Source organism: Netta rufina (assembly GCF_964035555.1).
Source record: "Netta rufina genome assembly, chromosome: 18".
Lineage (NCBI taxonomy): Eukaryota > Metazoa > Chordata > Aves > Anseriformes > Anatidae > Netta > Netta rufina.
In genome coordinates, this window is record NC_140142.1 from 4,345,616 (window position 1) to 4,370,134 (window position 24,519).

The window sequence follows — 24,519 nt, forward strand, 5'->3', positions numbered from 1 at the left end:
AGCGCAGCAGGGCTGGGGGCTCTGACCGCAACTGGCACACAGAGAGGAGAGAAGGAGAGAGGGCTTGGAGGCACTTGGCAGTGGGAGAATGCTGAGAGCTGCCTGCAGGAGAAACCGGCACAGCCCTTGACAAGGTAAATGCCTGGCTGCAGGGCCATGCAGCTGCAGGTCCTGGAAGGGTCTCGTGCTGGGTCTTGTTTCTGGGAGGGCAGTGGGCAATGCAGTAGGCTTTGAGAGTCCTGCTGGGTTGCAGTGTGAGGGGAGAAAGTCTGGCAGAAGCCCCTTGGAGTGCCCTAAGGCAGGTGCCCCTGGTCAGCCCAGAACACCCTGCCCTGGCTGGCCATGCCGGGCTCTCTGTCAGCTGCCCCGTAGCTCCTGCAGCCATGGAGGTGCCCCTTGGCAGGGCCCTGTTGGTGGCAGGGTGCTGCAGGGCAGCGCTGAGCACAGCCGTGTGGGATGGGGTCTGTGAGCACGGGCAGGGGGAAAGAAGAGGTGGGCGCAGAGCAGCAGCTCCCGGCAGGGACAGCTGCAGGCAGCACAGAGGGGCAGGCGGCCAGAAGGAGCTGTTGGCAGAAACGCCGTGGCAGGGGGGATTCGGGCACCTTGCGGCCGTGCCCTGCAGTGCAGACGCCTTCCCCTGGAGCAGCCCCTCCCTGGCCTCCTCTCCACCTGCAGCCCATGGGCTTTGGGGCAGGCAGGGGTAGAAGAGAAGGTAGAGCTCAAAGAGATGCTCCCAAGCTCTGTCTGTGTGAGAACTTCACCTCAGGTGAGGTTTCTGTCCAGCTGCACTTGGACTGGGGCTTCTCTGCTCTCAGTTGTCTCCAGTTTCTTATCAGGGAAACTCCAGAGCTCGATGGTCCTGCGGCTCAAAGACAGCAAACACAGGGTAGATTAGAACACGACTTGTGGGCAGTGGCCTGTGTAACTCTGCATTCAGATGAGTTGTTTGAAATAACACTGAAAAGATCATTAATCTGACCAGAGAACTGAACTTGAGCTTCCCCCATGTTCCTGATTCCTTCCTGCTGTATAGCAGAGAGGACTCCTCTGCAGCCTACAGCAGCCCCTGCTCCCAGTGCCACTCTCAGCCAGCACCAGCTGGAGATCAGGTAAGAGAGCTGCAGAAAGGTTCTTCTGAAAAGAGAGATGCTCAGGCTGGAGGGCGCTCTAAGACTTGTAATAAGTCTCCCTCAGTGACATGTGAACTAACATTGTTCTGTCTTCTCTTCAACAGACAACTGTGTTCAATGTCAGCAAATGCCCAATATCAGCTCTGTGAGCGAGTTCCTCCTGCTGGCATTCGCAGACACGCGCGAGCTGCAGCTCCTGCACTTCGCGCTCTTCCTGGGCATCTACCTGGCTGCCCTCCTGGGCAACGGCCTCATCCTCAGCGCCGTAGCCTGCCACCACCGCCTCCACACCCCCATGTACTTCTTCCTCCTCAACCTTGCCCTTCTCGATGTGGGCTGCATCTCCACCACTCTGCCCAAAGCCATGGCCAATGCCCTCTGGGACACCAGGGCCATCTCCTATCAAGGATGTGCTGCTCAGGTCTTATTTTTATTCTTCTTGTTTGGTTCAGAGTACTATCTCCTCACTGTCATGGCCTATGACCGCTACGTTGCCATCTGCAAGCCCCTGCACTACGGGAGCCTCCTGGACAGCAGAGCTTGTGCCCAGATGGCAGCAGCTGCCTGGGGCAGTGGCTTTCTTATTGCTGTCCTGCACACAGCCACTACATTTTCCCTGCCCTTCTGCCAAGGCAATGTTGTGGACCAGTTCTTCTGTGAAATCCCCCACATCCTCAAGCTCTCCTGCTCAGATTCCTACCTCAGGGAAGTTTGGGCACTTGTATTTAGTTTTTCTTTAGCATTTGGTTGTTTTGTTTTCATTGTTTTCTCCTACATGCAGATCTTCAGGGCAGTGCTGAGGATGCCCTCTGAGCAGGCCCGGCACAAAGCCTTTTCCACGTGCCTCCCTCACCTGGCTGTGGTCTCCCTGTTTCTTAGCACTGGCATGTTTGCCTACCTGAGGCCCCCCTCCATCTCTTCTGCATCCCTGGACCTGGTGGTGGCTGTTCTGTACTCAGTATTGCCTCCAGCAGTGAATCCCCTCATTTACAGCATGAGGAACCAGGAGCTCAAACATACAGTGAGGAAACTATTTTATACCTCTTTCTTCAGCATTAATAATGTGCATAAAATACTAATAGAATTTCTGCAAACAAACACTCTTAGTGCAAATTCTTGAAAGTAATTTTCTTTATTATTATTTCCTATAATTTGTGGCATTGATTTAATGTTATTCTAAGCCTCCTAATTATTATTTTATTATTATTATTATGACGCTGATAATTTCAAATACCTTTACAATCAATATTCTTGTTTAAATAAAGACAATAAAGGAACTGGGACAATTTCATTACTTTCAACTGCAATCTCTTCCCATCACCAGTGCCTCCAGCAGTGAACGCACGAGGAACTTGGAACTAAGGGATGCAGTGAGGACACTGCTTGAATACATATGCTTCTGGTTCTTTGACTATAACAATAAGCTTATAATCAGAAACACCTATTTTTTCAGAAATCTTTAAGATACTTTTTTTTTTTTCTTTTTATTTGTCTGTGTTGTTATTTTCACTAGCTATTGTTTCAGATATAAATAATATTAATCTTAGCCTCCGACTTCTTAAAGATTTACCTACAGAACCAGGTTTCCTGTGTAGATAAACAATAAAGAATCCAGAAGAAATTCATTGGTCTGAGCTGCCATCTCTTCCGATCCCCTCAGGAGCTGGGGGAGCACTTGTTGGGGCACTTGTGTTTCAGTATTTCTTTAGCCTTTGGTTCTTTTGTTTTCATTGTGCTGTTGTATGTGCAAATCTTCAGGGCAGTGCTGAGGATACCCTCTGAGCAGGGCCGACACAAAGCCTTTTCCACGTGCCTCCCTCACCTGGCCATGGTCTTCCTCTTTCTCAGCACTTCCACGTTTGCCTACCTGAAGCCCGCTTCCATCTCTTCCCCATCTCTGGACTTGGTGGTGTCACTTTTGTACTCAGTAGTACCTCCAGCAGTGAACCCCCTCATCTACAGCATGAGGAACCAGGAGCTCAAGGTTCCAGTGAGGAAACTGTTTCTATATGTGCTTCTTAAGCATCAGTGTTGTTAACATTATTGTGATTTGTATCATATCATTTTTTGTACTTAGTATTATTATCATATTGTACTACTACTAATAATCCTCTAAACGCTACCATTCTATTTGAGAAGCTGACATGAGAGATTTTCATTTCATTTTTCATTTTGATTATTTTCATAACTTTTGATATTGGCTTAAATTTTTAAGTAATTTATTTACTTTAACTACGTCTTCTAATCAACCTATTGAACTAGACTTCCTCTGTAAGTATAGACAATAAAGAAGACAGCATAAATTCATTGGACTCAGTATCCCTCTCTTCCCATCTCCTCTGATTCTGGGGGGAGCAGCCCCAGCACGCAGGAGAGGCTCAGGGCCAAGAGGCTCACTGCCCACTGGGCTCTGCCTCTCTGCTGCCTTCGGGTTGGGGCTGCTGCTTCACTGGAGCCATGGCCATGGCCAGCAGCAGGACGTGGCCTTGTCACTGCTGCTCCCTTTGGCTTCCTCATTGTTCTCTTGTGCTTTCACATTCAACTAAGTCTTGAGATCTCATGTATCTTGCTGACAATCTTGTTGTCTGTACAGTGGCATCTCTTTCATTGCACAGCTCTTCCAAAGCTGGTGCTAGGAATATACCCAAGGAACTGCTGCATGAACGGGAACCCTACTTTACTGGGCTTCACTATGGATCAGAATCTAAGAGTGCTCAGTGTAGTGCTGTACTGGGAGCTCCCTTCTTGGCTGGCCATGGCTCAGCAAACAATAACTGGCCTTGACTGTCCTGGGACTGTCCCGGTGGTGCTTAGTCTGATGTCAAATGGCATGCTGGAGAGGAATGTGGAGCTGCTCTGTGGCTGGGCCAGGCCTCTTGTGCTGGCCTGGGGAGCGGGGCTGGCCCTGCGGGGCACAGGCACTGTGTGCTGGGGATCTGCCAGGCAAGAGAGCAGGGCTCCTGCAGCTTCACGGACCTCCACCTCCTGAGCTGGGGCTGGCCCCAGTGCAGGGGCTACTGGGGAGGCCCAGAGCTGCCTTTGTGCCAGCAGCTGCGGTGCCTTTGAGGGGCTGGGGCTGTGGTGGCCATGCCCAGAGCCCTGCAGCAGCCTGCAGTGGGCACTGCCCTGGGGCCAGCACAGCCTGCGCTGCTGGACTGGGGAGAGGGCAGGGAGGTGGGGAGAGGTGGGCAGGGGCTGGGCTGGGCTGGGCAGTGCCCAGCAGAGGGCAACAGCAGCGTCAGGGAGCGGTGGCAGCATGCAGGGGAGGGCTCCCAGCAGGGCTTGGTGCTGCAGAGCCAGGGCTGCGTGAAGGGAGCCCAGAGCTGCAGGGGCAGGGGAGAGGAGGCTGAGGGCCAGGGCGGCTGCTGCAGGGGCAGGGAGCTCAGCATGGCCCTTGCAGCCCCCTGCCCTGGGCCTGCCTCTGCCCTTGGGCTTGGCCCCGGCCTTGGCTCTGCTGGCAAGAGCGCTCCTGGCATGCACTTCCTGGCCTCCCCTCGCCTGTGCACAGCTGCTGCCCACTCCGGCTGCTGCCACAAATGTGTCCTCACCAGCAGCACCACCCCTTGGGCTGCTTCTGCTGGCCTCCCCCACCCCACTGCCTTGACTCCTTGTCTCTGATGGGCCCCACCTTCCACACCCAAATACCTTCCTTGGCGGTTGGCTCCATTCCTGTGCCCCGCTGAATGAGAGAGCCATGGGACATATGACCTTTAAGGGTTACGGTGTTTGTGTAATATTGTTTGGTTCAAGAAGACAGTTCCTTCACCAATGATTTACATCCTTCTTTGTGTTAGGCCATGATTCAATGTCCTTCACCATTATTAAAGTATTTGCTTTATCTCACAGGTGAACTGCATTAGGTCTCCTTGATTATTCTGAGACACAACGCAATGCTTTTTGCCTTCTGACACTCCAGCACAACACCTGTGAGTTTACCTTTCTGTGTGCATTGACCTGACGGGTCATTTCACATTTCTTACTTTCATATCCCTAAGGGAAGGGGATGATTCCCAAACTGGGATACGCAGATGGGTTCTGGCTTAACCATTTGAACTGTCCTGCTCTTGAGTCTTTCATCCTGAGTTTTGCCACAATTCCTGCACCAAAATGCATCCATTGCCTGTCATCGCCCTGTCTCCTGTCCTGTGGGATGACTGTGCTGTGGTGGAACATGTTTCCAGTCAGCCGTCTACCAGACACAGTAATAAATACTACGAGCAGGACTAGAGGGGTCCTGCTTCCAGACAGAGGGGAGTCACGGAGGAAAGGGAGAATCGGGTTTACTGGACTGGGTATATTTAATGGCCGGGTACATCAGACCCACAAATGTATCAGGCTATACTAGAAACCAGTGCACAGACTACCCTTTTGCCATCAAGCTAGAAAGAGGTAGAACCCACCTGTATTTCTGGAGTGACAGGAGGAACCCAACAGTTAACTGTACTGGAGGCTGAAATGAGTCTAACTGGGAAGGAATGGCCAAAGCACCCCATTGGGACTCGCTCGGAGGCTATGTGCATCCTCAGCATAGACTGTTTCAGGAGAGGGAACTTCAAAGTTCCAAGAGGACACTACCGGTGGGGCTTTGGCAGAGCTGTCTTGGAGACAAAGGACATGAAACAGTTGTCTACCTTGCTTGGCCTTCCATAGAATCCTTCTGTTGGGGGTTTGCTGAGGGTTGAAGAACAGCAGGTGCCAATGGCTACCATGGTGGTGCACCTGAGGTAGCGTCGCGCTAACCGAGACTCCCTGATTGCCATCCATGAGCTGGGTCATCGACTGGAGAGACAAGGTGTAGATGTAGAGCTTGGGAGCGTGCTTTAGTGATGGACTTGTCAGCACTGAGGTAAAGTTGCCTGACCTGGGTTACACGTCCCAGAGTAGTGTCAGGCACAATGCAATTCTTTTTGCCTTCTGCATCTATAGCACAGGAAGTAGGACTTTGCCCTACTCTATTGATTGGGCAGGTCTTTTAACATCACTCAGTTTAGGTTTCCGTGTCTGGAAGGGGACAATTTCCCCAATGAGGCCAAGCTCATGGGTACAGATATAGCCACTTGAAGATAAATTTTCTTTAGTTTTCATCCTGAGTTTTCCACAGAAGACCCAAGAGAGTCCATGGATGTCCAGGTGTCTACTAAGACTCAGTCTGAATTTGTCAGGATCTAATGGTCATTTCAAAATTTATTTTATTTTATTTTTTCCAAGGCACCACAACTTCTCTGTGAAAGGTTTTCATGTGCTTGGCTAGGCTGTAGTTACAGGGACAAAGACCACTGCTGGCAGTGTTGGTGTCAGACCTCCAGAATCTGCTTTTCTTCCTGATGCAGGTCTCCAAAGAAAGTCACCCTACGTCAATAGCAATAGGAGAATATTGCTCAAAATTAAAATGCAACAAAACTCAGCATTTAATATGAGAAAATATTTTTATTACGTGTTTTTTGAAATCTTCCTTAACTATGCCATGCAAGCTCTGCAATTAGCTGTACAAGGGGTGAAGGCTTGAAGAAAACTATGGAAGAGATGTTAGGAATTTCTGCATTTTAATGAGTTCCATGGTGTATTGTGGTGCTGAGTCTATGAAGCTCAGGTACTGAGTGGAGAGTGATGCAACCGCTTGAGCAAGTCAAGTCAGGAGGAAAAGCTGAAGTGAGTTGGAGTATGAATGGGCCCCATTGAGGGCTGTTACTAACAAAGCCTCCCCAGGGACTTGTTAGGGCAGATAATTGGAGGCCTTGTTTACATACAGGCAAAACATTGTGCTGAGAAAAGTCTTGGTTTGCTTTGGTGACGCAGAAGAGCCAAGGCCTGACCCCAGCTACTAGGAGGTGAGATCCTGCACCCCCACATCTGGCTCAAGGCCCTTTCTGGGGTCTGTTGGATGTGGTGGGCAGTGGGATGCCATGAGAAGAACAGTGATATGACACCTCTGAGGTGCTGCACATGGTTGAAAGGAATCTATGAGGCCTCATTTCAAGGAATATAAAATCTCTTCTCATAAGCTCTAGCCAAAGGGACAAAAACTTCAGGGCTATTGTGGCATTCCATTTTTACCAGCACCCTCTGCCTTCTCCTCCGCAGGCTTTCCATTGCTGTCACACACTTTCCCCTATTTCTTTGTAGTCTGCAGACACCCATCTCTGTTCACCACCTCGCTCTCATCCCTTTCTTTCTCCGATGTCTCATCAGCCCTCACCAGCTCTGCCTTGAAACACAAAGCTAGGGTCTGATCAGAGGCTGACCTCTGGCACCACAGCATGACCCTTTGAGGGACATTTCTTCCTCCCCGTGGCCAGTGTGTAACATTCAAGCTGCACTCTGTGGAAGTTTTTTCTCACCTGCTCTTTCCTACTACCAAAGAAAGCTCCATCAGGGTGGAAACCACTCCTGAAGTAGGCATCCCAACCCAGCAGGCTCCTTGTGGCCTGTCAGCCAAGCAGACCCAAGTCACCTCAGCAGCATCTTCCAAGCCAGGGGCCTGCTGCTGTGCAGTCATGTACTTAAGCAGAAGGGACAGGACAACCCATCTGGGGGCCTTCTTTCTGTCTGGGTCCTCCTGGGTCTGGAGGCAGAGGGGATCCCACAGTCAGCATGCCAAGCAGGTGCCTTCTGCTGGCCTAGCAGGGCCACTGGCAGATGTCAGCCCAAAAGTGCAGATCCCAGGTCTATGTCAAGGGTGACCTGCCAGCCACAGGCAGAAGTGACCTCACAGTCCCTTTCTGTGACACGTTCCTGCTGCTGCCCTATCAAGTGCAGACAGCAGTGACCTCAGAGTCCCTGCCACAGTCACGTTCCTCCTGTTGGGGCAGGTGATCTTGAGGTAGAGCTGACCTCTCCCTGGACCCCTAGGGACTACGGCTCACCTTTCTGGTTTAGAGAGTAAACAGACTTTTAGTGGGAATTTTTGGTGTTATTCTGTGGTTAGGTTATGGGCAAGCTCTGTGGTTTAGGGTTTTTTTAGATCTGCCAAGAAGTCTAGGGGTAAACAGAGCACTTAAAAGCAAGTATTAAGGGCAGGGATCAAGGTAACCAATGGAGTAAGTGTTGGGGAAAGAGGCTATGGGCTTAGTTCTGTGGATACTTCTGTGGATACTGTGAAGTCAAACACTGGAGTAGTAAATTCCTGTCAGGATGTGAAGTAGTTTTTAGATTTATGAATTCAGGTTGTTGGCTGAAAGTGGGAAGGGTCTCATATGACTGTTTTAAGTCACTGCTACATCAGCATCAGCATAACCTGAATCCTCTTACTTCTAATAAATCCTTAATTTCTGCTGGCTGAACCCTTATTCCCTCTCTCAAATCTCACATCTAAATTAGGGTTTAGGGATTAGGGATTAGAACTTTCCTGGGTTAGGCATAGCGCACAGGTCTAGGGTGTTCAGGTCCGTATTTAGGGTATGGGCAAGTGTTTTGAGATAGGTTTTTTTTTAGGGCTGGCCTCAGTGCTAAGGTTAAATAGAGTATTTCAATCCTAGTGATAAGGACAAGGATTAGGGTGAGAGAGAGGTAAACGGTAAAGGCTTCTGGTTTGAGCTTTGGCTTCAAGTGAAGGTTTGAGGTTAAGCAGGAGAGTAGTGGATTACAGTCAAGGTGAGGAGTAGCAGTTAGAGGTTAGAAACACAGTAAGAGTCTAAAGGGAGTATTTTCAGAGTCAGTGTTGCAGCAGCATCAATATTACCTGAACCCCCTTACCTTTTCAGAATGGTTACTTTATGATGGCCAAGCCATCCAATGGATCCAGGGTAACTTTTAATCCAGGGTAATTTTTAATCCAGGGTAACATTTCCCAGGTCCTCATGCATGCTTCAGTTTCCCACAGGAATCTTGGAAGCAGTGGCCACATCTGTGTAGAAAACTTAAAGCAGCCCTGAAGGATATCTTCAGACAAAAGCTGATACCTCTGACATGACAACTCCTATCCAAGACCTCTTCCTCTTTGAGGCCTACCCAGTACTTTGGAAGAGTGGATCTCACAACCTACAGTGCAAAGCAGGTGTCTTCTGCTGGCTTGTCACAGGCACTGGCAGATGTGAGCCTAATGGCAGAGATCTCAGCCAGGACTCAAGGGATGACCTGTTGGCTACTTCAGAAAGAGCTCAACTCACAATCCTTTTTATGGACATTCACTTAGGACTGGATTAGGAATTTCTGAAGCACGACTGACCTCATAACAACAGACCTACAAAACACCCCCTTTTTGGGCCAGGACCTGCCCATCTAGAAGTAATCTGGCTGTGATCCTTGGAGCACTGCTGCTGGGCTCCCAGCCTCTCTGATGCTCAGGAGCCATTTCTGTGCCAGTCTTGTAAGGTGTTAGGGCAGGAGAGTCCTTGCAGGCAATGCTCCAGCCCCGTGCCTGTTGGTGGTCTCTGAGCTCCTTGCTCAGAGCAAAGATCACATTCACATCCAGAAGCCCTGTGCCTGAAGCTGGCCTAGAAGACACTCAGGGAAGCGCCCTCCCAGCCCAGACCCAGCCCCAGCCCCAGCCCCAGCTGGCAGTGCTGCTCTGCAGAGCGAGGGGGCTGTGGTGCCCGGGGCAAGGGGGCACTCTGCAGGGCCGTGCTGGGCAGGCTGGGAGGCAGACCCAGCTCATGGGGTCACTGCCATTGCCCCAGGGCTACAAGGAATCCCTCACCAGGCTTCTTTGCTGGGGCTTTTGTGTGCCCTGGGGCTGCAGAGCTCTCCTCTGCCTGCTCACACGAGATTGAGCACTTGAGCTCTGCTCAGTCCATCTTGGACTGACCAGAATCCTGCTGGATTGCCCTGCGAGGTGAGGAAGTCTGGCAGAAGCCCCTTGGAGTGTCATAACCTAGCTACAGCTGGTCAGATAAGAGAGGAGTGGCCAAGCCTCCTCCAGACCCTGCAGGGGGTGTAGCTGGGATATGGGACACTCCAGCTTTCAGATATCCAGCTCTGTCCATGGCGTCCTCCTGGGCTGCAGGCTGCTCTCCCGCAGGATGCAGCTCTCTCGTGGCATCCTTGTGTTATCCAGCTGCCCAAGGAAAATACACCTCCATACTAACATCATGTCCATGCTGCTGGATGGCTGTCTGTGTGCAGCAGGAATGAGGCCTCTGCAGCCCTATCTAGGAGGGAAGAGCTGAGATCCTGATCAGTCCCCTGGAGAAAAGGTGAAGATTCTGTTCAGCTGCACTTGGAGTGGGACTTCTCTGCTCTCAGCTGTCTCCTGTTTCTTCTCAGGGCAGCACCTGAGAGGGATGGTCCTGTAGCTCATAGAGGGGTAGCCCAGGGCAGCAGAGAACAGGACTGATGGGAAGAGCTGCTCTGCTCAATCTTCCCCAGAGGACAAGTCCTTTGACTCTTGGCACCCACAGGATATCACCTGGAGTGTGGAAGTAATGTCAGGGAGTTCCACCATCCAATACCTCTCCTATGTGTTATACGGGCAACTAGGATAAAATAAAGTGAGGAAAATAGTTGCAGCTTTGCTCCTCAATCAGCTCAGTTGCTTGCAACAATACTGCAAAGCTCATTGGTCTGACATTTTTCTGACTTTGAGTTATCCACCCTTCTGTTTTATTTCCTATTTTCCTCAGAGAAATGTGTTCTAACATTGCTTTGCCTTCTCCTCTTCAACAGAGAAGCAAGTAGAAAGTCAGAGAATGCCCAACATCAGCTCTGTGAGCAAGTTCCTCCTGCTGGCAGTCGCAGACGCGTGAGCTGCAGCTCCTGCACTTCGCACTCTTCCTGGGCATCTACCTGGCTGCCCTCCTGGGCAACGGCCTCATCCTCAGTGCCGTAGCCTGCCACCACAGCCTCCACACCCCCATGTACTTCTTCCTCCTCAACCTCACCCTCCTTGATGTGGGATCCATCTCCACCACTCTAATCAAAGCCATGGCCAATGCCCTCTGGGACACCAGGGCTATTTCCTATCACGGGTGTGCTGCCCAAGTACTTTTTTAATCTTTTTTTTTTGATGCAGAGTTTTCCCTTCTCACCGTCATGGCCTATGACCGCTACGTTGCCATCTGCAAGCCCCTGCACTACGGGAGCCTCCTGGGCAGCAGAGCTTGTGCCCAGATGGCAGCAGCTGCCTGGGGCAGTGGCTTTCTCAATGCTGCCCTGCACACGGCCAACACATTTTCCCTGCCCCTCTGCCAAGGCAATGCTGTGGACCAGTTCTTCTGTGAAATCCCCCACATCCTCAAGCTCTCCTGCTCAGATGACTATCTCAGAGAAGTTTGGGCAATTCTGTTTAGCATTTTGTTAGCATTTGGTTGTTTCATTTTCATTGTGCTGTCCTATGTGCAGTTCTTCAGGGCAGTGCTGAGGATGCCCTCTGAGCAGGGCCGGCACAAAGCCTTTTCCACGTGCCTCCCTCACCTGGTTGTCACCTCCCTGAAGATCAGCACTGCAATCTTTGCCTACCTGAAGCCCCCCTCCATTTCCTCCCCATCCCTGGACCTGGTGGTCACACTTCTGTACACTGTGGTTCCTCCAGTAGAGAACCCCCTCATCTACAGCTTGAGGAACCAGGAACTAAGGGATTCCATCAGGACTCTACTTGAATACACACATCTTCAGCAAATTCACCTATAATATTATGCATAATATTAGAAATCCCAGCTATTCTCAGAAAGAAAATAATATGATGTCTTCTATTAATAAATGTGTGTATTATTATTTTCTCTCATTATTTCACTTTTGATTAAATATTATTCCTAGCCCCCTACAACTCAATTATTTTCCCGTAGAAGATGGCTTCCTGTGTAGATAAACCTAATAAGAAAGCCATCAGAAATTCATTGGTCTGAGCTGCAATCTCTTCCAATCTTTTCTGGAGCTGGTGCAGCAGCCCCAGAATGCAGGAGGGGCTCGGGGCCAAGAGCCCAGCTGCCACACGCAGAAGCAGCCCTGGTGGCCATCGGGGCTGCCCCTCACTGCCCGCTGGGCTCTGCCTCTCTGCTGCCTTCGCGTCGGGGCTGCTGCTTCCCTGGAGCCATGGCCATGGCCAGCAGCAGGACATGGCCTTTTCACTGCTTCTTTCTTTTTGGTTCCTCATTGCTTTCTTGTGCTCTTGTATCCATCTTAGTCTCAAGGTCTCATATGCATTGATGACAGTCCTGTTGTCTTTGCAGTGACATCCCTGTGGCTGCAGGCAGCAGCAGGCACTGTGCAGCCCTGGGTCACAGCTGGCCTCCTTGCTAACACCACAGTAACAAGAGGGTCTTGCTCAGAGCAAACCCAGAACACTGGACACCTCTTCCAAATGCTATTAGAAATAGAGCCAAGGGTTTCTTCCCTGCTCTTCTGTTTTCTGGGTTTTGTCATGGAGTGAGAGACAGAGGCTGAAAGTCCCAGGGTGATCCCAGAGGAACCAAGGGCTAGGCCAAGAACTCCCTTTGTTGCAGCACATGCCCAAACAGACAACACTGCCCTCTGCAGTTGGGCAGATGGCCAATGCCAGCCTGGAGAGGAATATGGAGCTGCCAGGAGATGTCAGGAGATCTGCAGGGACAAGGTGCTCAGTGGGTGTGTTGGGTCTGTCTGAGCTGGAGTCACCTTTTCCCTGCAGCAGCCCGCACAGTGCTGTGCTCTGCACTCGAAGCTGGAACAGCACTGATATCACTCCAGTGTTGTGTCTATTGCTGCATAGTGCGGGCACTGCATCAGGACTCCTTCTGAGCCCCCAAGAGCCAGCAGGCTGGGGGTGGGCAAGTGATGGGGAGGGGACATTGCCGGGGCAGCTGACCTAAACCAACCAAAGGGATATTCCGTAACACCTGATGTCACATTCAGCAATAAAAAGGGGGGCTCTCGTGGGGGAGGGGCTGTTCCTCTTGAACAACCACTACGTGTTTTGAGGCCCTGCTTCCCAGGACGTGGCCGAACATCGCTCGTTGATGGGAAGTAGAGAATTTTTTTTTCCCTCTCTCTGTGCTTCCGCGCGGGCTGATTGTTTCTTTTGTTTCTTTTTTCCTCCCCATTCCCTTTCCCTTTAATTAAACCTTTCTCATCTCAAACCTCGAGTTCTCTGTGTTGTATTTTCTCCCCCTTCCTCTTTGAGGAGAGGGGGAGTGAGAGAGCGGTTGTGGTGGAGCTCAGCTGCCCACCTGAGTAAAACCACCACAATCTGGTGTAAGGAAAAGCAATAAAATCCTCAGCTGAACAGTGGGAGAAGTGCAAGAGCCAAGAGGTGAGGAATGAGGTTGTCCATGCAGTGTCCGGCCTCAAGAGACTGCTTTTCCTACCTTCCCACACCTTATTAGGAAAAAACCTGGATCCACATCAGTTGGGGAATACTGCTATCACTATTTGCCTGATTTCAAGACCGTTGAAAAATAACAGTGAATACAAAAAAATCTTTCTTTATCCTTCTTGATGTCTTCCTCTTTAACTACATTTCTCATAGTTTTCTAACTAGCTGTGCAACTCTTGAGGAAATGGTCAGAACAGACATGGGTTGCTAGGGCTTTCAGCATTTTAATGTCCCCATGGTGTATTTGGTGCTCAGGTACCTCAGGTACTGCAAGGAGACAGAAGAAATCTCTCCAGCAGCTAAAGTCAGAAGCAAACAGCAAAGTTTCTTGGAGCATTAAATTGGCCTCACTGAGGGTCATTACTGTGAAAGTCTCCCAATGGAATTACTAGAGAAGTTAATTTGAGGCCATGGTTATAGACTGGTTAAGACTACTAAGATTTCATCTGAGTGACCTCTGACCCCTTTGAGGGATATTTCTTCCTTCTCTAACCCAGAGTCCACTTTCCAAGTTGTACTTTGTGACAGCTGATTTTTCTCCTGCTGTTTCATACTAATGACCAAAGCTCAGCCATCTCAGAAACCACACCTCAAACAGGACTTCCAACCCAGCATCCTTCCTGTGGTTTATCAGCTGACCAGACACAGTTGCCTCACCATCATCGCTCAAGCCATGGGCTTACCGCTGGCTTCAAACTCCTCGGATAGACATGACCAAGTTGTGTGCCTCCTACTTTCCGTTCCCATTGCAGTAGGGACAGAGAAATGCATGTCCAGGCCTTCTTCCTGGATAGGGGTTAGAAGTAGGGTTTGGTGATCTGCTTATGGTGTCAGGTCAGAATTTAGCATATGGTCAAGCTCTGTGGGATAGGGTTATTTTTAGGGCTGGCCTGCGGGCAAGGTTTAATTAAAGCACTTTTAGCTAAGTGATAAAGACAGGGATTAAGGTGAGCAAGAAGTTAATGGTAAAGGCTTATGGGTTTGATCTTTGGCTTCAAGGGAAGTTCTGAGTTTAAAAGTAGTATATTACAGTTATGGTGAGGAGTAAGAGGGGTTAGAAACAAGGTAAGAGCCTGGCAGGAATGTTTTCAGAGTCAGTGTTGTAGCAGCATCAACCCTCGGACTTCTTAAAAAATTGTTAGTTTGTGTTGGCCAAGCCCCTCTTCCTTCCCCCAAAACCATACACCTCTCCTGTACAAGCTTCTCCTGACCTCCCCATGTCAGTCAACTTCTTAGGGGCAGCTTTCTGATGGCTTTCATGATCTCAGAGTATCTCTTACCTCTGATGGCTACTCCACGTCTGAGAGAGAAGTGGCATTGTAGTCAGGAAGGCAAAGGGCACAAAGGTCTGTAGGAGCACCCTGCATATCATGCCTAGCAGCTCTGCAACACCCCAAAAGTTTGTTATCTACCCACCAGCTTTGGATCTAGAATGGCTGCTACGGCTCCTGGATAACTGTTCATAGGCCTTCATGCAGGCTGCAGCTATCCCTGGGCATCTTGTAGGCAGTGGCCACCCCTGCATGGAAAACTGAAGGAAGCCCTGTTTTTTAGGAAAAAGCTGACACCTCTGACATGACACCCCTTGTTCAAGACCTGTTCCAGTCTGGGGACTCCTGGGTACTGCCAGCTGGTAGTCGAGGGATGACCTGTCAGCTACTTCAGAAAGAGCTCAGCTCACAATCTGCTTTACAGACATTCACTAAGGACTGGGTAAGGAATTTCTGAGGCACCTCTGAGCTCATAATACCACACCTACAAAACTCCCCTTTTATGGCCCAGGACCTGCCCAGGTACATGTGAGCAGGTTGTGATCCTTCAAGCCCATGGCACTGCTGCTAGACTCCCAGCCTCTCTGACACACAGGAGCCAATTACTTGCAGTCCTGTGAGGTGCTGTCAGCCATCAGCCCCATCGTGTGCTGTAGAGCCCCAGTGCCTGGGAACTGGGAACACTGATAAACTCAGGGGCACTAACAACTAACAGGGAATATCTGAATCAGCCCCAAATCCATAAAAATCCATGCTGAGTCTCTGCTCTCAACACACCGAGAACCTGTGGAAAGAAGGAAAGCATCGTGCCCCGTTGGAGCCTCTTACTGGGGCTTGATCTTGACAGCAGCTTTGCAGGAAGGTCTCAGCCTTCAGGCAGTGCCCGGAGGAGATCCCCCCTTAGGAGGGAAGTGCTGCAGTGGAGGCCAGCTGTGCCACTGCCGTGCCCACTACCTGTCCCTGCCTGCAGTCCCAGCACAGCCCCACAGCAGCACTGGCATCAAGCTCCAGGAGCAGCCGGGCCTGACCCCACCAGCAGGGCTCAGCAGGACAGGGCGGCAGTGGCAAGAGAGCAGCTCTGCATGCCCCAAACGCTGGTGCTCCCTGGCCGTGCTGCTGGGATGGGACTCTTTTCCTCTGTACCCCTGCACACGGGCACTGCCCCTGCAGAGCCAGGCCTGGTCTCAGAGGAAGAATGTCAGAATAAGATGGCAGTGCAGGCTCCTTCCTTAAGTTCACAGACAGACAGGCTCTTTTTGTATAGTCGCTGAGATAGACTTGAAAAATACATACCAAAGTGGAATTGGGATGAATAATATCATTTTAGTGGGTAACGTTAACCGAACTAAAACTAAGGAAATCGAGTAATAAAATTGCACACAAGCACACAAACAAAAAGAAAAAGACTATAGGCCGTTCCAATAACAAGTAACATTATGACTCATCTGCAGAAGCAGACTGAGCACTTATTGTCCTGCAACACATCTAAACAGCAATTTCCACAAGGCTTCCTTGAGGTCCTGATTCCTCATACTGTAGATGAGAGGATTCAGTACTGGAGGCACCACCGAGTACAGAACTGCTATCACCAGGTCCAAGGATGGCGAGGAGATGGAGGGGGGCTTCAGGTAGGTAAACAGGACAGTGCTGACAAAGAGGCTGACCACGGCCAGGTGAGGGAGGCAAGTGGAAAAGGCTTTGTGCCTGCCCTGTTCAGAAGGCATCCTCAGTACAGCACTGAGGATCTGCACATAGGACACCACAATGAAAATAAAACAACCAAATGTTAATGTCAAACTAAAAAGAAGTGCACCCACTTTCCTGAGGTAGGCATGTGAACAGGAGAGCTTGAGGATGTGGGGGATTTCACAGAAGAACTGGTCCACAGCATTGCCTCGGCAGAGGGGCAGGGAAAATGTAGTGGCCGTGTGCAGGACAGCAATGAGAAAGCCACTGCCCCAGGCAGCTGCTGCCATCTGGGCACAAGCTCTGCTGCCCAGGAGGCTCCCGTAGTGCAGGGGCTTGCAGATGGCAACGTAGCGGTCATAGGCCATGACGGTGAGGAGACAATATTCTGCTACAAGCAAGAAAACAAAGAGAAAGAGTTGAGCAGCACATGCTTCATAGGAGATGGCCCTGTTGTCCCAGAGGGCATTGGCCATGGCTTTGGGCAGAGTGGTGGAGATGCAGCCCACGTCGAGGAGGGCGAGGTTGAGCAGGAAGAAGTACATGGGGGTGTGGAGGTGGTGGTGGCAGGCTACGGCACTGAGGATGAGGCCGTTGCCCAGGAGGGCAGCCAGGTAGATGCCCAGGAAGAGCGCGAAGTGCAGGAGCTGCAGCTCGCGCGTGTCTGCGAATGCCAGCAGGAGGAACTCGCTAACAGAGCTGCTGTTGGGCATTTCCTGGTTCTGAGCATGAGTTACTGCCCAAGGATGAAAAAATCTTTAACAAATATGAAGACATACCTGAGGTAAAGTTCTTACATTTCTCACATAACTGCCCTGGAAACCATTTCAGTCAGACATTTAGCAGGTCCCTTTCTTGTGTTCTTCTTGATGCTGCCTGAGGGTGTCCGGGGTGGCAAGGGACCCTGCTCTGGGCAATGTGTCAGTCCTGCCCCACAGCCAGAGGTAATCTCATATTCAATCACCTGATAATAAAGAACTTTTCAATATTGTTGCTCCCAATTCACCCAACTGCAGAGCAGGGCTGCTGGGATTTATTTTTGTATTTTCTGTCTTTCTGCCCAACCCACTCTGTTTTGTAAGGCACAAGAACTGGGCATTTCAAGTGAAAACTTGTAGATCCTCAGATAAAGAGGATGATTCCTTCAGTGCCGAGTTTCATTTAGAGATGACAGCCATGCTTAGGCTCATTTGGCCTGTGCTGGTATTTATTGAGCTACAAAATTATTGCACTCATAGGTTCATAGAGACATGAAGTCATAGACTATCCCAGCTTGCAAGGGGCCCACAAGGATATTCAAATCCCACCCCTGAATCTGTACATGAAAACTCCAAGAGGAATCCAGGCTCAAAGTGCCCATCTCCAGACCCCTCACACTTTCCCCGTACTCCCCTTCCCCCAAGCACACCGAATGTCAGCGTGCTGCTGCCAGGGGAGGCAAGGCCAGGGAGGGACAGACGGACACTCAGCAGACCCTCCTGTGCTGCAGCTCTGCCTGCAGAGGAGGCAGCTCCTGCTCATTGCAAATGATCTGTGCTCTGCTTTGGCCTGCAGACACCTCCCAAAGACAGACAGTCATGTCTTCTGTAGCTGCTAAAGATCAGCTAGTATAAACTACAATCCTGACAACGAATTACCATGAAACCTGCCTCCCCTCCACTACAGGAGTATGCAAGCACACTGTGCAGAAAAAGCCTTACCCTTCACTTAAGTCAAGCCTCAGCCTTCCTCTTGAATTGCCCCTCATAATGCCGTTATCTAAAGCACTGCAGAAACAGAGAGACCCAACCTGACAGATGCTATCAGCCATTGGATGTGCCAGCTGTAGAAGACCCCTCTGGCAACCCCACCTGCAGTGCCCTGCTGCCAGAGCCTCACGGTGTCAGGAGCCTGCAGATGTGTCCTGCCACACGCTGCCCTCTCTTGTTGTGCTCCTCAGTGCCTCCAAGCCCTCTCTCCTCTCCTCTCTGTGTGCCAGCTGCGGTCAGAGCCCCCAGCCCTGCTGCGCTGTGCAGAGGAGCTGCTCCTGGGCACAGCTGTCTCTCTGCACCACGGCCCTCTTGCCACGAGCTCTCTCTGTCCCACGAGCCCGGCCCAGCTCAGCAGCACAGCACCAGCCCAAGACACTGCAATCACCCCTCTGGGGGCTTTGCTGATGAGCCCATGAACCTCAGGCACTCAGAGACAATTGAAGACAGCTCTCCAGAAGGCCAAGTCAGAGGCAAGTTTCCTGCAGTGTCCCCCTGAGGGCCAGCACTGACACAGCCTCCCTTGGAGCTTGTTAGAGCAGAACCCTGGAGGCAGTGAGGACAAGGAGACAAAGGCAATGTGAAGATGACACTGATGTGTAGGAAAACTGGATGTGTGTCACCAAGAACAAGGGACAGGCCTTGACCCCTGTCCCCTGAGAAGGGAGATCCTTAGCAGCCACACCTTGCTCAGGGCTCATTGTGGGGCAGTAGGAGATGGGGATGTGCATGGCCAAGTGCAGGAGAATGGTACGACCCCTGCCTGGTTCATGGTTGGGGGTGAGGAGGCAATGAGGCCCTGGTGCTTTAACGATCAGCTGTCTCCTCATAGGCCTCAGTGGCAGAGACAACAGCCATAGCCATGGACACAAAGACCTGAGTCCTGAAGGGACTTACAGCCTTTCCACAGCCGTTACTCCTCTTCACACCAGGCTGTCTGAGGGACTCCCGGACTTCCAAATCTTCTACTGCCAGATGCAGACCCTTCTGTGGGTAGTGTCACGTTCAATCTGAGCTGAGTCTGATAACTCAAATCTTCTTGGTGTTCCTGCTCTTCAGAAAGGAGCTCTCTAGGAAGCTGGCCTGGTTCCTGGTGAGCAGGCACCACTGCTCGTATGGCATCCCTTGTGGTGCCCAGGCTCTCCTCCTCCTGGGCCCTGGTCACTCAGCAGAGTCCCAGTCTGCCTCCATGTATGGGGTTCCTCTTCCTCTGGTGCAGGATTGGGCTCTTCTCCTTGTAAATGTCAGGAGGTTTGTGTCAAGTTCTTCTCTCCAGCTCTTTCATATTACCAAAGAAAGCTCCATCAGGGTGGAAACCACTCCTGAAGTAGGCATCCCAACCCAGCAGGCTCCTTGCGGCCTCTCAGCCAACCAGACACAAGTCACCTCAGCAGCAGCTTCCAAGCCAGGGGCCTGCTGCTGGCCTTGCAGCTTCTTGTGGAGACACAGCCAAGCCTTGTGCCTCCTGCTGCCCACTCATGGACTCAAGCAGAAGGGACAGGACAACCCATATGGGGGCCTTCTTTCTGTCTGCGTCCCCCTGGGTTTGGAGGCAGAGAGGATCCCACAGTCAGCATGCCAAACAGGTGCCTTCTGCTGGCCTAGCAGGGCCACTGCCAGCTGTCGGCCCAAAAGTGCAGCTCCCAGGGAGAAGTCAAGGCTGACCTGCCACCTCCAGACACCAGTGACCTCAGAGTCCCTTTGCGTGACACGTTCCTGCTGCTGCCCTATCAAGTGCAGAGACAGAAGTGACCTCACAGTCACTGCCACAGTCACATTTCTCCTGCTGGGGCAGGAGATGCTGAGGCAGAGCTGAGCTTCTCAGAGCATTCCCACCCATCTCCTCCTTGTGGCCCACAAGTTGATCAGATCCATGGCCCCTCAAATTCATTTGGAGTTAGGGTTTTGTTTAGATCTCTTAAGCAGTTTTCTAGTGTTAAATAGGCAATTTTAGTGCTAGTATTAAGGGCTGAGATCAGAGTGATTAAGAGAGTAAGAGCTAGGTGAAGTGGCTCTGGGCTGAGTTTTGTCTTCTAGGGATACGTTGAGGTCACTCATTAGAGTAGTAGATTCCTGTCAGGGGGCTGAGTAGCATTTAGGTTTAGGAATTTACAGGTTGAAGCTGGGGAATAGACTTGTATGACTATTTTAAGTCACAGTTACAGCTGCATCAGCATAACTTGAACCCTCTTACCTCTACAAAATCCTTAATTTCAGCTGGCCAAGTCCCTGTTCCCTCCTCTCAGTCTCACATTTCTCCTGGCCAGGCTTCTCCTGATTTCCCCATATCAGTTATCTTTTTAGGGGCATGCTTATGATGCCTTTCATGATCTTAGACTCTCTGTCAGTGCTCTGTTGGCTACTCTATTCCTGAGAAAAGCGTCACTTAAGACACGATGGAAAAGGACACAAATGTCCATCAGAGCACCCTGCACAATGTGCCCAGCAGCTCTGCACTGCCACAAAAGTGCTGTTCCTGCCTACAAGTTTCCTTTCCAGAATGGCTCCTATGGCTCCAGGGTAACTTTTCCCAGACACTCACTTCCTCAGGCCACACCACTCTTACCCACAGGCCCCATGTGTCTCTCCAAGCCTCCCCTCTGCCCTTGCAGTAGTGACACCTCACCGCAGCAGGTTGGTGCATCTCCAGGCTCAGGGGTGCTTCCTGAGGGCCTGGCCCGTGTGGGGAGTGGTGGGGAGGAAGAGAGCAAGGTCATCTCCTGGGGCATGGCTGAGCACAGCCCAGCCATCCTGCACCGTGGGCAGGCCCCTGCTCCCAGGCTGAGGCACACATGCAAGGCGGACACTTCTCCATCAGCCCAGCTTCACGCAGGGACCTTCAGCCCTGCCCCAGTCCCAAGATTTGGCTACTCCTCCACCCACAGACATAGATTGCTTTCCATCTGGGGACTCAAACAGGGCTTTAAGGACCTGTTAAAGCCCTGAGTGTCCTTGTTTCTCACAGCCTTCTCACAAGTCTTTCTCCTGGCCTTCCCCACTGCCCAGCACTGCCTCTCAGGTGGCACTCAGTGACCCTTCAGAAGGGCCTTTGGGCTTCCTCAATTGTCCTGGTGCTTATTAACACCTTCCTGGCTCCTTCCAGAGCTCGGAGGGAACCTTCTTGTTCATCAGGGGACCTGTACTGGCTGTGGCTGGGACAGAGTTAGTCTCTGCAGAGCAGCCCATGAGGTGCTGTGTTTCGGATATGTGACCAGAGCAGTGCTGGTGACCCACAGTTCTGGTCGCCGTTTTTGAGCAGTGTTTGCAGAGCATCAGGTCCTTCTGTGGCTCACAATTTCTGAGTTTTACTTGGTTTTGTTATTCTGTCCCCAGTTCCTCTAGAAGAAGAGAAAGCAGGTGGCCGATAGGTGTTTATCTGCTGGATGCATGGAGCAAGGAGGTGTCCGTGGTGCCAGGAAATGGAGGTCCGTGAAGCTGCAGGAGCCCTGCTCTCTTGCCTGGCAGATCCCCAGCACACAGTGCCTGTGTCCCGCAGGGCCAGCCCCGCTCCTCAGGCCAGCACAAGAGGCCTGGCCCAGCCACAGAGCAGCCTGCCCTGAGCAGGGGCCTGCACAAAGAGCTTTCTCCTTCTCATTTCTGCTTTTATACAGGCCCAGCAATGCTGCCCTGCTCTTCCCCAGGGCCATCCCTGCTCCCAGAGAGCCTTACCCAGGGCACTGTGTCCGTGCTGGCCTGGACAGCTGTTGCTTCTTCCATCCCTGTGCTCCCCACAGGGCCACAAGCTTGCAGTGCTGCTGTGAGAGCCAGGGGCTGTGGTGCCCTGGGACCCCCGGGGATCTCCCCTGTACCCGTGCTGCTCAGGGTGGGCAGCAGACATACGTCCATGGGGATCTCAGCTGCTGAGCCCCTTTCCATCTGCCCTGATGGCTCAGCAGCACAGGGCAGTGCTGAGCAGGGCCATGGGGTGTCTCTGAGGACACAAAGGGCAGGCGAGTGCTGCACCAGACCTCGCCACAGCACTTCAAAATGTATATCCTCAATTACTCTGCAGTCTTATGGGCCTTTGCCTGCTGGGTCTTCACCACCTCTTGTGGCATTGCACAGCCCTCCTTTAGCCCATGGACTCCTCAGATTCACCTTTTCCTTTACCAGACCCTTCTTTGTATGGTCACACATTTTAGGAGGTTCTAAACACTACCCACTGAGCACATTGTCCCTGCAGATCTCCTGACATCTCCTGGCAGCTTCAGATTCCTCTACAGGCTTTAATTTGCCATCTGCCCAGCTGCAGGGGGTGCAGTCCCATGCAGATAAATTTAAGATCAGTTGTCTTAGGCAAGTTCTTTGCCTTAGGCAAGTTCTGCCATAACGGGAGCTCTCGGTCCTGCCCTTGGTTCCTCAGGAACCACTTTCAGCCTGTGTCCTTCACTCTATGATGAACACCCAGAATAGAGAAGAGAAGGGAGCAACCCCTTGGCTGTGTTCCTGATAGCACATTTGGAAGAGGTGTCCAGGGTTCTGGGTTTGCCCTGAACAGCCCCTCTTGTTACTGTGGTGCTAGCAGGGAGGCAGCTTTGACCCAGGGTTGCACAGTGCCTGCTGCTGCCTGCAGCCACAGGGATGCCACTGCAGAGAGAACAGGACTGTCACCAAGGTACATGAGATCTGAGGGCTTACCCAGGACAATGTGGAAGCCTAAAGAGCAATAGTGAAAATGCCACGTCCTGCTGCTGGCCATGGCCATGGCTCCAGGGAAGCAGCAGCAGAGAGGCAGAGCCCGGCGGGCAGTGAGGGGCAGTCCCGAGGGCCACCGGGGCTGCTCCTGCATGTGGCAGCTGGAATCTTGGCCCTGACCCCCTCCTGCATGCTTGGGCTGTTTCCCCAGCTCCAGAAAAGATAGGAAGAGATGGCAGCTGAGACCAGTGAAGTTCTAATGGCTTTATTATTCGGTTTATCTACACAGGGAGCCATCTTCAATAGGAAAATAATATATTCTAGGGGGGGTAAAAATAATATTATTTAATTCAAAAGTGAAATACTTTGAAATATGAAATAATATGAAATAATAATACAGACATTTAATAACAGAAGACATGATATTATTTTATTTCTGAGAAAAACTAGGATTTCTAATATTAGGCATATTATTATAGGTGAATTTGCTGAAGATGTGTGTATTCAAGTAGAGTCCTGATGGAATCCCTTAGTTCCCAGTTCCTCATACTGTAGATGAGTGGGTTCGCTGCTGGAGGTACTACTGAGTACAGAAGTGACACCACCAGGTCCAGGGACGGCGATGAGATGGAGGGAGGCTTCAGGTAGGCAAACATGGCAGTGCTGACCATCAGGGAGACAACGGCTAGGTGAGGGAGGCACGTGGAAAAGGCTTTGTGCTGGTCCTGCTCAGAGGGCATCCTCAGCACTGCCCTGTATACCAGCACATAAGATACCACTATGAAGACAAAACAACCAAAGGCCAAAAAAATACTAAACACAAGTGCCCAAACTTCCCTGAGGTAGGCATGTGAGCAGGAGAGCTTGAGGATGTGGGGGATCTCACAGAAGAACTGGTCCACAGCATTGCCTTGGCAGAAGGGCAGGGAAAATATAGTGGCCATGTGCAGGACAGCATTGAGAAAGCCACTGCCCCAGGCAGCTGCTGCCATCTGGGCACAAGCTCTGCTGCCCACGAGGCTCCCGTAGTGCAGGGGCTTGCAGATGGCAACGTAGCGGTCGTAGGCCATGATAGTTAGAATTGAATACTCTGAACCAAAGAAGAAGACAAAAAAGAGAACTTGAGCAGCACAGCCTTGATAGGAGATGGCCCTGGTGTCCCAGAGGGCATTGGCCATGGCTTTGGGGAGAGTGGTGGAGATGCAGCCCACGTCGAGGAGGGCGAGGTTGAGGAGGAAGAAGTACATGGGGGTGTGGAGGCGGTGGTGGCAGGCTACGGCACTGAGGATGAGGCCGTTGCCCAGGAGGGCAGCCAGGTAGATGCCCAGGAAGAGCGTGAAGTGCAGGAGCTGCAGCTCGCGCGTGTCTGCGAATGCCAGCAGAAGGAACTCGCTCACAGAGCTGATGTTGGGCATTTCCTGCTTCTGGGCATGGGGTCCTGAACAAGGAACAGAAAAACACTGAGAGTTTATCAGAGTTATCTTAACAGAGTTATCTTACAAAATAAAAAATAATATATATCCATTTTTCTTTTATGCCTTCATTTCTCATTTCAGAGGAAAATAATTCCATTTTTCATTTAATCTCTCCCAAACGATTCTCCATTTCCATTCAGTCTTTTGGCAGGTCCCTTTTATGAGTTCTGGCTACTGCTGCTAGAGGGTGTCACTGAGAGCACGGGACTTGCTGTGGGCAATTCGGGAGTCAGTCCTGCCCTAAGCTAGTGGTAAAGATCATATAGTGATTTTTTTTCTCTTTTGTTCTAGCAGCCCCACTGTACTCAAAGTAAAAGCTTTTGTTTCATCAACGTGGCGATGGCTTCAGTG

At 51.2% G+C, this 24,519-nt stretch overlaps 3 protein-coding genes and 1 pseudogene across 4 annotated transcripts; 2 read left to right on the plus strand and 2 right to left on the minus strand.

Annotated features, from left to right (window-relative positions):
* Window positions 1–1,257: 1,257 nt before the first annotated feature.
* On the plus strand, window positions 1,258–5,000 carry LOC311216275 (olfactory receptor 14C36-like; the record flags this gene model as incomplete). The annotated part of the gene is made up of 3 exons (XM_084297823.1): window positions 1,258–1,947; window positions 2,917–3,120; window positions 4,977–5,000. The coding sequence occupies 3 exons, from the start codon at window positions 1,258–1,260 to the stop codon at window positions 4,998–5,000; spliced, it is 918 nt and encodes a 305-aa protein (XP_084153949.1).
* Window positions 5,001–8,845: 3,845 nt separating this feature from the next.
* On the plus strand, window positions 8,846–11,693 carry LOC311216276 (olfactory receptor 14C36-like; annotated as a pseudogene). Its single transcript has 2 exons — window positions 8,846–8,872; window positions 10,797–11,693. The product of its transcript is annotated as an olfactory receptor 14C36-like (transcript).
* A 4,397-nt stretch (window positions 11,694–16,090) lies between these two features.
* On the minus strand, window positions 16,091–17,023 carry LOC311216277 (olfactory receptor 14C36-like; the record flags this gene model as incomplete). The annotated part of the gene is made up of 1 exon (XM_084297824.1): window positions 16,091–17,023. One exon carries the CDS (start codon window positions 17,021–17,023, stop codon window positions 16,091–16,093), a length of 933 nt encoding a protein of 310 aa, XP_084153950.1.
* A 6,143-nt stretch (window positions 17,024–23,166) lies between these two features.
* On the minus strand, window positions 23,167–24,090 carry LOC311216278 (olfactory receptor 14C36-like; the record flags this gene model as incomplete). Its single annotated transcript, XM_084297825.1, has 1 exon — window positions 23,167–24,090. Exon 1 carries the CDS (start codon window positions 23,938–23,940, stop codon window positions 23,167–23,169), a length of 774 nt encoding a protein of 257 aa, XP_084153951.1. The 5' UTR covers window positions 23,941–24,090.
* Between the last annotated feature and the right edge of the window lie 429 nt (window positions 24,091–24,519).